Source organism: Amphiprion ocellaris, chromosome 11 (genome assembly GCF_022539595.1).
Source record: "Amphiprion ocellaris isolate individual 3 ecotype Okinawa chromosome 11, ASM2253959v1, whole genome shotgun sequence".
NCBI lineage: Eukaryota > Metazoa > Chordata > Actinopteri > Pomacentridae > Amphiprion > Amphiprion ocellaris.
The window spans coordinates 6926459-6937496 of record NC_072776.1 but is presented as its reverse complement, the minus strand read 5'-3'; the positions used below and the strand labels follow the sequence as shown (position 1 = coordinate 6937496).

Below are 11038 nucleotides of genomic sequence, written 5' to 3'. Positions count from 1 at the left end.
CACTACAACTTTATTTTATAGTATAAATTTATTTTTTATTTTTATTATTTATTTTTATTATAAAATGTTTATACTGCAAGTATATGTTTATACTGCAAGTATATGTTTATACCGCGGCCATCCCAACCGCTGGAGTGGTCCCTCGGCCTCCGCCAGCCGGCCAGCTTGGCTGAACTTTGTGGACTATTTTGTGGCGTGCATGGAGCCGCCCCCTGCTCCCTGTAACGAGACAGACATTCTTATGATTTTAGAAATCAAAAGAAGTTGTTCCACGGTGTCAGAGGTGTGCCCAGACAAGTGCGTCATTGCTTTGAATGGGTGACCAAGAGCTGTGTGGGGGGTGATCCTGTTTTCTGGATCAATGTGCAGCATCAACGTGAGGAGACTTTTAAAGGCTTCAATATCTTCTTCCTCTGTGGGGTTCTCAGATTTCTGGTGGTTCTCCAGCTTCTCAGTGAGGGTCAGAGGCAACTCCTTTGCCACAAAACAAATTTGCCAAGACTCGGCCAAGAAGCAACACGTCTCGAGGAAAAGATTCTAGGAATGGCAACACCTCATGAGCACAGCCAAAATCAATGAGCTTTACTTTGAAGGGTCGCGAGCGATGATTTACAAGCATTATATTTGATAGGCTGATGTCATTGTGAATCAGACCAATGGTTTTTAGTGCTTTGCATTCTACCCATTTAGCAGAAAGGTGTGGCTTGTGGCTTTGCTTTTCATTTGCTGTTCACAAGAACACTACTATACTTATTCAGCCACTTTATAAACCAGCCAAATCAATCAAACAAAGCCTATGAATATTGGACAGAGGACAGAAATGTAATTCTCAGGCTCATTTATAGCATCTGAAAACTTTTTTTTTTTTTTTTTGCTTAGTGTTTTGTATTTGTTAGTTTGTTCTGCTGTCCAGTTATGTGTATAAGAAAATTAACTCATGCAACTTTACTGCATAAAGGTCTGAGCATTTTTGCTTTGAGTGAGAGATTCAACATATCAGGTTTAACCTACATATTTCTGGCTATGGTATCTTTAATCTTTCATTAAAGTGTGGCATCATCATAGTCACAGCTATGTCCTCTTAATGTGACATATTTCATCTAGAAGTTGGGATATAGATACAAAAAAAAGCCATTCTGAATGGGACAGTTTAACTCTGTATGAAAACACGGTGTATTTTTTTCTTCATTTTAAAAATCTAAATAGCAGCCACAGAGATACAGTAAATGTAGTAAAAAGTGTTTTACAACAGGTTGAATCACATAAACATAAAGCTGCATTAAAGGCAAATTAAAAATGCATTTATGCTATGAATATTAGAATATATTTGTTTTTTCATATCATATATTTGTCATTTTTCATAAAAAACAAATATTACCTTTTTTTTACGCTTTGAAAAACATTTTAACATATTTTCAAGTTTTACCATTGCATTGGCCTATTGTTTAGGCCTAAGATGGAAAACAAATGACGCTTACAACTGTGAAGCTTACACCTAATGAAAGTCTGTTTCAAAATATCTCCAGCAAGAAGAACATTATTCTGAGTCTCCATACTTCTTAATGGATGCAGGACTAGTATTACCATGTCATTAATCTAGCATTAATATGTGTTCAGCAACAAGAACAGACATATGTTGTGCAATTCATCTGAGATCAAGGTCATCCTCAGTAGACCAGTACATTCTTGCCCTACGGTACCAAATGTACCCCATGACCATGTTGATCCCTGAAATATAAAATCAGCATTCCTAGAAAAGGAGGCAAGTCTCCATCAAAGTCATTGTCTTAGAATTTTCAGACATTTTTCGAGCTTGATGGTGGCCAGGTACCATGTGGACATCTTCCACAGCTCACTCATCAAGCTGACCTCCATCTACATCCTAGCCCTTATTATCATGACTATCTGCATTCTGACCTGACTGGATTTCCATCATCATCCTCAACTGATATGTCTCTATTGTTCATCATCAGTGTTGTCATGATAATCATCATCACTACAGTTGGAGGGAATTCCCTGGACTATTCTATAGGCTTCCCTATTTGCTGGACTCGCAGTCTATGAAATAAGACAAAATAATAGGTGTTACACAAACAACAACTAATCTGCACAAGACTGTCCATTTTAAAATGAATACCCTATAAAATATAGCAAAAATACACTGATTTACAACCAAAACAGTGACAAGAAAAGGTGAAGCAATTACATGACTTGAGTCAGCAATATACCTCACGTTGCATGATGTCCACTTCAGTGGACACATGGTTAACTGTAATTTACTACTTATTTGAAATAAAATTTTCAAAAATAAAATATTACTTCGATGTTACTGTATATCATCATTTTTTTTTAACTCTAGGGTTCTTCTGGAATAGAAGGACTGACTGGATATTCCAGCGGTGGTCAACAGGTGTGGCTGTCTGTCGGCCATCTTGGATTCAGAGGAAATTAATTTGCAGTTATAATGACTGACTAAATAAACCTCAATGGAAAGGTGCAGTAGAGAGCACTCTAATGGCTGATATGCAGTTTCACCAAAAAAAACAAAAAAACAAACACATTTCATTGAGGAGAAAATGACTTTTGAGTAGGTGTCCACTACAGTGGCCACTATGCGCCAAAAGGTTAAATGTTCTATTTTGCGATTTTAGGATGGGCCAAAAGATAGCATATTGATCATGTTGATGTCTGCATAGTCTAAACAAATCTTACTTGATTTGGTGTGTTGAGGAGGACGGCGTGGATGAGCTGCAGGATGAGACCAGCAAGCTGCAGAGTAGTGGTCCTGACCTCATCGTCCAAGACTGACAACTAAATGAAATGAACAAAAAATGTTATTGATAGTATCTGTATTACAAATCATTTTCTCCATTAACTGATCAGTTATTGCTTTGTCCATACAATGTTGGAAAGTGCTACAAAAAATACTTGTTAGAATTTTCCAACCGTGCTAAATGCCTTGTTTTATTGGAGCAAAATCTAAAAAACACCAAAAAAAAAATCTGTGCTTAAGAAATCAATGCATTGAGTTTCCACATCTGCAAAGCTGAAACCTCAAACTTTTAGAACAAGTAAGTGTCAGAGACAGCAGCTACTGCTTCTCTCATCCCTGTTTAAATGGGGAAAACGTTGAGCGAGAACTAGTTTGGGCACAACGGGACTACATTTCTTCACTCATGGTCACAGACTGAGACTCAACCACAACATCAGGCCACCACGGGTGCTGGCTGCAGCTCTAACAGGGGAAATGATGGAGTCTGCAAGCAGCTCTGTAAAAATAATCTAAACAACTAACTCTTGCTGGGTTTTAACTCTGTTGATCTCGGATGCTGATCTGATGATATTTGTTTTACTTCAGCTATGAGAAAGACACATCCACTTCCACGGTTTTAAGGCTGGAACATTTCTCTTTTGGTCAGCGAGCCAAACTGTTAGCGATGTTACCATGGCGATGTGCGAAGCCTCTGAAGTAAGCAGCATGTTTAGTTGTGAAGTTCAAATATCAACATCTTCACCTGAGTGCATTTTGTCTGTTAAAGTCATACAGCTATTTTCACAGGTTTACAAAGTTTTTTTTTGTTTGCCGATACAGACCACATTCAAGGTCAAACTGCAAAGAACACACACTTCACTTCACTTGAGAATTTTTAATCTGCCAAATCAAATCTTGCGGAATTTAGAAGTGTACAGTATCTTTGCTCAGTAGTACGGTGAGTAGCTTGGGCATTAAACAAAACAGCAATTGAACCAAAATAGTTTCTTGCTCTATGAAACATGATTTCACACAGAAGTCCAAAAATAACTTGCAAAACTGAAGATATGCTAATCAAAGTGCTTCTTGGGTCACTGTATTTTCAGAAACGATTTATAGATCCAAACGTACAGTCAAAGCAATATTTAGGAATGTTTACAGAGTTTATCAGGGTGACCTTAGCCCCGGTCCTGATGGGAATTACATTTCCCATGCTGAGATGAGACTCATTTGAAGTAAACTGTTCAGAAAGGAGACAGTGGCAGCAGAGGATGAAGTCCAGTGTCGCAGAGGCACAACGCAGCTTCACTCGCGTCAAAGTGATTTGAATTTGGCCGTCAGCTCACACCTCCACCGAAGCTGTCCCTGCTCTGACGGTGACCCTCGACCTCTAACCCCAGAAATGTCCGTACTGAGCGGTTTCCACCGGCTGCTGCTGTGGTGCGTTGCTGGGACGGGCAGGTAGAGCGTCGCTGTCGGGTCTTCCATGGACGGGACACGTCAGCGGTCCAGCGAGCGTTTCTGGATCGCTTCGGCCACCACGGTGCGCAAGAGAGCGATGACAGAGCGAGGGTCGTCGCTGCCTATCACAGCGCTGCCTGACACAATCATGTTGGCCCCGGCCTGGAGGAAGTGTGAGCAGAGACACAATGAAAGGAAAACTCCTGAGCTTTATAGGAGTTAATTTGAGTAAACTGTTTATAGTTGTATCTCTCACCTCTGCACACTTGTGAATGGTGTCCGGACCGACTCCTCCATCTACCTCAATGTCTAACGACGGGAACTGACTCCGTAACCAGCTCACCTATGCACAGAAGTCAAACAAACTAGCTCAAAACCTGCATGACACAATTTTTATTTTGCTAAATTAATAGACACAATGATGGGGAAGTAATCACATGAATGCTCAACCAGACAAAACTACTAGTAAACAGGTGCTTCGGTCAAGGTTGTGAACAACTAAATAATATCGAGCCTACTTTCCAACCTTTAGAGCAGGGGTGTCAAACATAAGGCCCGCGGGCCAAAACCGGCCCGCCAGAGGGTCCAATCCGGCCCACAGGACGACTTTGTAAAGAGTAAAAATTACAGAGAGGACATTAACTGGAAATTATAAATTTGTAAAACTATAAATTCAAAATAATTTCTGGACCATGACAAGTTGTTTTGATCATAAAGTAAAATACCAGATTGCTCATTGTTCTTTTGTTGTTTTGTGTCTCGTTTTTGTAACATTTTGTCTAGTTGTTGTTGTTTGGTCTTTGTTGTTTGTTTTTTGGTCCTTTTTTATCTGACTTTTATCGTTTGTGTCATGTTTTTGTTGTTTTGTTTCTCATTTTTATCGTTTTGTGTGTCCTTTTTGTCTCGCTTGTGTTTTTTGTCTCATTTTTGTCATTTTGTGTTTTGCTTTATTCATTGTTTTGTTTTACGTTTTGTCATTATTTGTCTCATTTGTCCATTTTTTTTGTTGCTTTGTAACTCGTCAAATTTTTTCGTCTCTTTTTTGTTTTATTTTGTGTCATTTGTCAAATTTTTTTGTCATTTTGCTTCTCGCTTTTGTGGTTTTGTGTCTCATTTTTGTAATATTTTGTCTTGTTTTTGTTGTTTTTCATCTTTTGAAAAGTGAAACACAATATTATTCAGCTCCAGATACCTGGGACTAAATGTTTTGTGCCTTGGTAGACAGTCTGTGATCTAGAAGTTATAAGTTTTTCATAATTTACTTTTTTTTGCACTAAAACAAGGGGAAAGTTTGGGGTTGTCATTATTTATAGGTTATTATGCTGTGATTTAACTGGTCCGGCCCACTTCAGATCTAATTGGGCTGAATGTGGCCCCTGAAGTAAAATGAGTTTAACACCCCTGCTGGAGAGTGTTGAAAAGCGTAACACAGTAAGAGAAAGAGAAAAGCACTAAGCACAAACATGTTGTTTTCTGTAGTTTTGCAAAAATGATATGGTGAAACTTAACTCTGCACTTTTATAACACGAGTGTAATTTTACACTTTTCACAAATCTCCCTTTCGAAACAGGTAGATAATGATCATCTGGTTGATACACATAATAGCTATTTATAAGTCGTCTCTTCTATCCTGCAGTTACTCATCTGAAGTGCTCTTCAGATCACCTATCAGAGGGCTGTACTACATGTTCAGAGTTTCGGATTTAAATCAGTGGCAAGAAGCGTCTCCCTTTAGCTAAATCACTTCCCGACGATTCTTTATGAGCGATACAGATTCTCAGCTGAGGGAAAATGTTTTATAATATATACACTACCGTTCAAAAGTTTGGGGTCACCCAGGCAATTTCATGTTCTCCATGAAAACTCCCACTTTTATCCATGCGCTAACATAACTGCACAAGGGTTTTCTAATCATCAATTAGCCTTTCAACACCATTAGCTAACACAATGTAGCATTAGAACACAGGAGTGATGGTTGCTGGAAATGTTCCTCTGTACCCCTATGGAGATATTCCATTAAAAATCAGCTGTTTCCAGCTAGAATAGTCATTTACCACATTAACTATGTCTAGACTGTATTTCCGATTGATGTAATGTTTTCTTCATTGAAAAAAAACTGCTTTTCTTTCAAAAATAAGGACATTTCTAAGTGACCCCAAACTTTTGAACAGTAGTGTATATATTAAAAAAAACACTGAATGAAGCAGAGCAGCTACAGTATCGCACACTGTATACAACGCATTGCCATAGGAACCTGTCATGTATTCAGCTGGTGATGCAGAAATGTGTTTTTATGTTAATCCTGATTTATTATCAGGTGCTGCAGCTGATTAAACAAAGGTTAGAAAATTGATCATTCTATTGGTATTATTCAATGAATAACATGAATTTCTGTTTCACTTTGATTTGGCAAAAAATCAAAGTGATATCCTGCATAATGGGACAGTGTCAGACCTAAATGCACTTCAATACAATATCATATTTAAATATATGAAGTTTAACAGCTTTATTGTGCATCTGTCAGTTATAAATAAGCAGCTGCATTGATCGGTAAAAGAAATATATTGAGCATTTGTAACTGTTTTCTACCAGCATTCTTGTCCTGAAGGACTTTTTACCGTGAGGATTTTTTATTTTTCTTATTGCTCTCTGTTAAAACAACCTGTTGACTGAAGCAGCAGCACACCATTGTTCATTTTGTGCAGAAGAAGAGTCACACGACCCATTAAATGCCCACTTTTGTGTGGACAGATTCTAGAGAAGAAAACATCAGTTAACAAAGAAAGTTGATAGGCACCTTTGTTAAACCTGTTATCTCTCGGTTTTTGTTTAATCGACTTTCACAAAGAAAGCCTGGCTATGTCAAACCTGCTTCGTGGTACACCCCTCTGGTGTCTAAACTCTGTGTACAATGGGTGTGTAGTTTGTTTCTTTTTGTCACAAAGGTCAACTTGTTCATGTTTTCTCCAGAACTGTGATGCAATGCTTGTGATGTTACCACAGTACAAATGCACAGTAAAATGTACAAACAGTTTCCAAGGTGGTGCACATTTAGGATGTGCTCTCTTGTTGACAAATTCTGGAGTATTGTACATTTTAGAGAAGCAAATATTTCTACACCGGTGATTTTAATAATGCATGCTGCTCCAACGTTTTCTCTTCTCTCCTCCCGCAGCATGATGTCAGATCAGTAGGCTGCATGTTCTCTACAAAGGCTCATATCTCATTGTGTATTAAAGTAACAGCAGGACCATATACCAGAGCAGTTTGGACCCAGAACAACACCAACTGTACTGCATAACTCACTGTGTTCAATACTTGCTGGTATTACTTTTTGTGGATTTGCTGCAGGGCAAGCTTTAAAGCTTAGTTTGTGTTGTTGTGTACATTGCAGATAGCCTCTTTACCTTTGGCATCATGTCCTCCATGAACTTCTGTCCTCCAAAGCCAGGTTCAACAGTCATGACCAGAGCCATGTCGATCTGGTTTGCCCAGGGGGCGAGCTCTTCAACTGTGGTCCCCGGCTTTATGGCCAAACCCACCTACAGGGGAGTCACATCATTCAGTCACCTTAGCACTCATATGTTTGTAGGTGGGTCAACATATAATTGAGGGACTTTTGAAGTCCATGGGATTTATCTTGCATACATTTTTATTAAGAGTAAAAAATATTTCAATCATTATGATCATGTCTTTACAAATGCCACAATTATTTATTATGGAAACAATCACTTATTAATAAAAAAAATGACTGGATATCACTAAAATGTCAATTAAATAACTGTCCAAATTTAGTAACAACCACCTTCTAATTAGCTAAACAATAATAAAATGAACTTATTCAAAAAAATATTTTGATTGTGGTCTTTTTATTAAGTTGATGTCATGACAGATATTTCTTTTTTGGCAATCTATCAAATGTCATATGGAAATAACAAATTGTATCACTTTCAACTAAGTTACCCATTACAAAAACACCTCTCGAGGAAGTGTGTTAATTCCAGATCACATGACCTGCTCCACATGATGTAATTTCCTCCTGGAGAAAAGTCTGGCAGGACTCCAAGGCTTTCTGAGTTATTTAATATAAAGTAGTGTGTGAGTCAAGTGTGGATTTATTACATGTCAACAGGTTTACTACAATATCTTTATAAGTAACTTTCAGTTTCAATTTTACTCAATTGCATATGTAATGTTTAGAATAATCTTTCTCTAAAAATGGTGTTTGGTTAAAGGCGGCCATGTTGATTTTAGGCCTGAAAACAGCAAAAATGTCAACTATGTTACAAGAAGTCCCACAATTATATATTGACCCAGGTGATGCCAATACTTCATATCTTTCTATCAATATCGTCTGGTACAAATACAAATATGCATCTCAGCAAGGAGTTTTTGCCATCAAGCCTCAGCATTATGTGGTTTTGTAACTACATCTCAAGATCCATTACACACTTATTCTTCTAGCTTGTGGCATTATGTTTGTACAAGAGCTCAGGTGTGATTGTGGTTCCACCTCACCTTCATGCCGCTCTCTCTAATCTCCTTGATGAGGTTTCCGGGGTTGGTGGTGGCCTCTAGGTGGAAGGTGTACTGGTTGGCTCCGGCTGCTGCCATTGGCTTCACCCACTGCTCCGGCCGAGACACCATCATGTGCATGTCTGCAACATTTACACTGTCAGAAAGCTGTACTCCAACACAGCAGAGCATGATTCAACATACCTATGGTTTTTAAAGTCAAGGAAGTGTGTTATTTCCTCACCAAAGAAAGGGTCTTGGCCTACTGACTTCCTCAAACACTCCACCATGGGATGACCAAATGTGAGATTGGGGACAAAGTGCCTTTAAAGGGAAGCAAAGCAGCTATTGTGAAAATCTCCCATCTTGCATAAACAGCTGCAAAGTAACGTCTTGCTTAAGCTATGTGTAAACACCTCGACAGACCGAAGAGGCGTTAAGTGTTGAAATAAAGTGCATTCTTTGACACTCGTAGATTTTACAAGCCTCTAACAATTAACGCATAAACTCCAGTTATATAAATATGAGCTCCGCAGCTTAACTTTTGGCCGGCTAGCTTAGCTTGTTGATGTTAGCCAACTTTGGCTCTCCAGCACTGAGCTCATAATTGGCTTGCTAGCCGTTAGCATGCTAGCTGATGTAGCTGCTGACACACTGACCCGTCCATGACGTCTAGGTGCAGATAATCCGCCCCGCACTCCATCATCCGGACACACTCGCTGCCCAGACAGGACAGGTCGCTGCTCAGGATGGACGGACCGATCTTCGCGCTGTAAGCCATGCTGGTACTGCTGGTGCTGTGAGCATACAGCCTGGCAGCTAAAACACGTAAAGTTAGCCGCATCATAAGACGTAACTTCCGCTGGTAGCCTTCAAAATAAGTTGTCATAAAGCTAAGATGACCCTTTATTAACCCTGCAAAACCCACTGCTGCAAAAATACATCAGTTTTATTTTTTATTATTATTAGTTTTTATTATTTTTATCTAAAAAATATTATTTTTGATATTTTTTTCTATGTTTGGATTTTACAGATTATATATGTGTGTGTGTGTGTATGTGTGTGTGTGTGTGTGTGTGTGTATAAAATACTTTTACATTTTTTATTATTAGTTTTTAGTATTTATATATGAATACATATTATTTTTTTCATTTTTTTCTGATATTTGGGTTTTACAGGGTTAATGTCAGTGGGGGAATTTGCACTATTACAGCAGCCAAGGGGAACGTGCAAACGTAGGAAAAAATAGTAGAAAAAATATATATATATACATAATGTGAATATTCAGATACTGCACAGATTCATCTGGATGTAGAAAATAGCAATATTCCACATATGCTGATATTGCACAGATTTTATCTATATCGTACATATAACGCCTCTTCTTATATTTAACTATCAAAAAGCAACGCAAATGCTGGTAAGCAAGTTTATTTATATAGCAGTTTATTTATATAGCAGACTATCATATATAGAGGTGATTTAAAGTTCTTTGCAGGCAATGGTGTAAAAAAAATTAACATGTTAAAGACAAAATATGAAATGCAGCCAACAAGAATACAATATATACAGTTCAATAATTCAGAAACAGTGGAGACAAGTTGATAAAAGTACACATACAGTTTACAGAATAATCTAAAGTGACTGAGCAACAAACTGAGCAATTGAAAAATAAATTAGTGAATAAGTCGCAGCATAAAAGTGCTCACAAAAGTACCAACTTATTCATTTTTTAAAAAACACCAACTTTATCACATATCTTCTGTAGGAATGAAAGCAAATACATGATTGTCTTTGTATGATGTTTTATTTGTGATTGTTAATATTATATAAGAACCTACACTGACAAATTTAATACTTTGCATTTCATTTTATTTACCATTATTCTGGCCCAACGTGTCTTCGATTTACCAAGCATCCATTTCCCCCGTAGTCTACGGTCTTTAGTAGTTTTATTTTTACAGTAAAATTCCCCAATCTTTGATTTTACTTTGTGTGTCGACTGTAGCTTGACAACTTTCTTCTAGTCCATGTTCAAGGCTCACACACTTTCGCATGTATAATGAGACAATCCTTGCATTTTTACACTAGATGGCGCATAAATCATATGTTAATGAGCTTTCATCTCACTCTCTCACATTGGATTCAACTTCAAAGACTGAGTGTTAAGATGTAGACGTAATTAAAAGACACCTTTTCTTGAGTTTTGTTGTTGTTGCAAACTTGGAGGTATGGAATAAAAGCTTTTAAGATATTACAGCGTGTACTTCTGTCATTCCTCAGTCCCAGAACAGCAGCAGTTCAGTGGTT

At 37.9% G+C, this 11038-nt stretch overlaps 1 protein-coding gene across 1 annotated transcript; it reads right to left on the bottom strand.

Annotated features, from left to right (window-relative positions):
- Positions 1–3632: 3632 nt before the first annotated feature.
- rpe (ribulose-5-phosphate-3-epimerase) lies at positions 3633–9565 on the bottom strand. Its single transcript, XM_055014894.1, has 6 exons — positions 9388–9565; positions 8973–9052; positions 8732–8871; positions 7621–7755; positions 4470–4556; positions 3633–4375 (listed from the first exon to the last, which is right to left on the bottom strand). The coding sequence occupies exons 1-6, from the start codon at positions 9507–9509 to the stop codon at positions 4253–4255; spliced, it is 687 nt and encodes a 228-aa protein (XP_054870869.1). The 5' UTR covers positions 9510–9565; the 3' UTR covers positions 3633–4252.
- Between the last annotated feature and the right edge of the window lie 1473 nt (positions 9566–11038).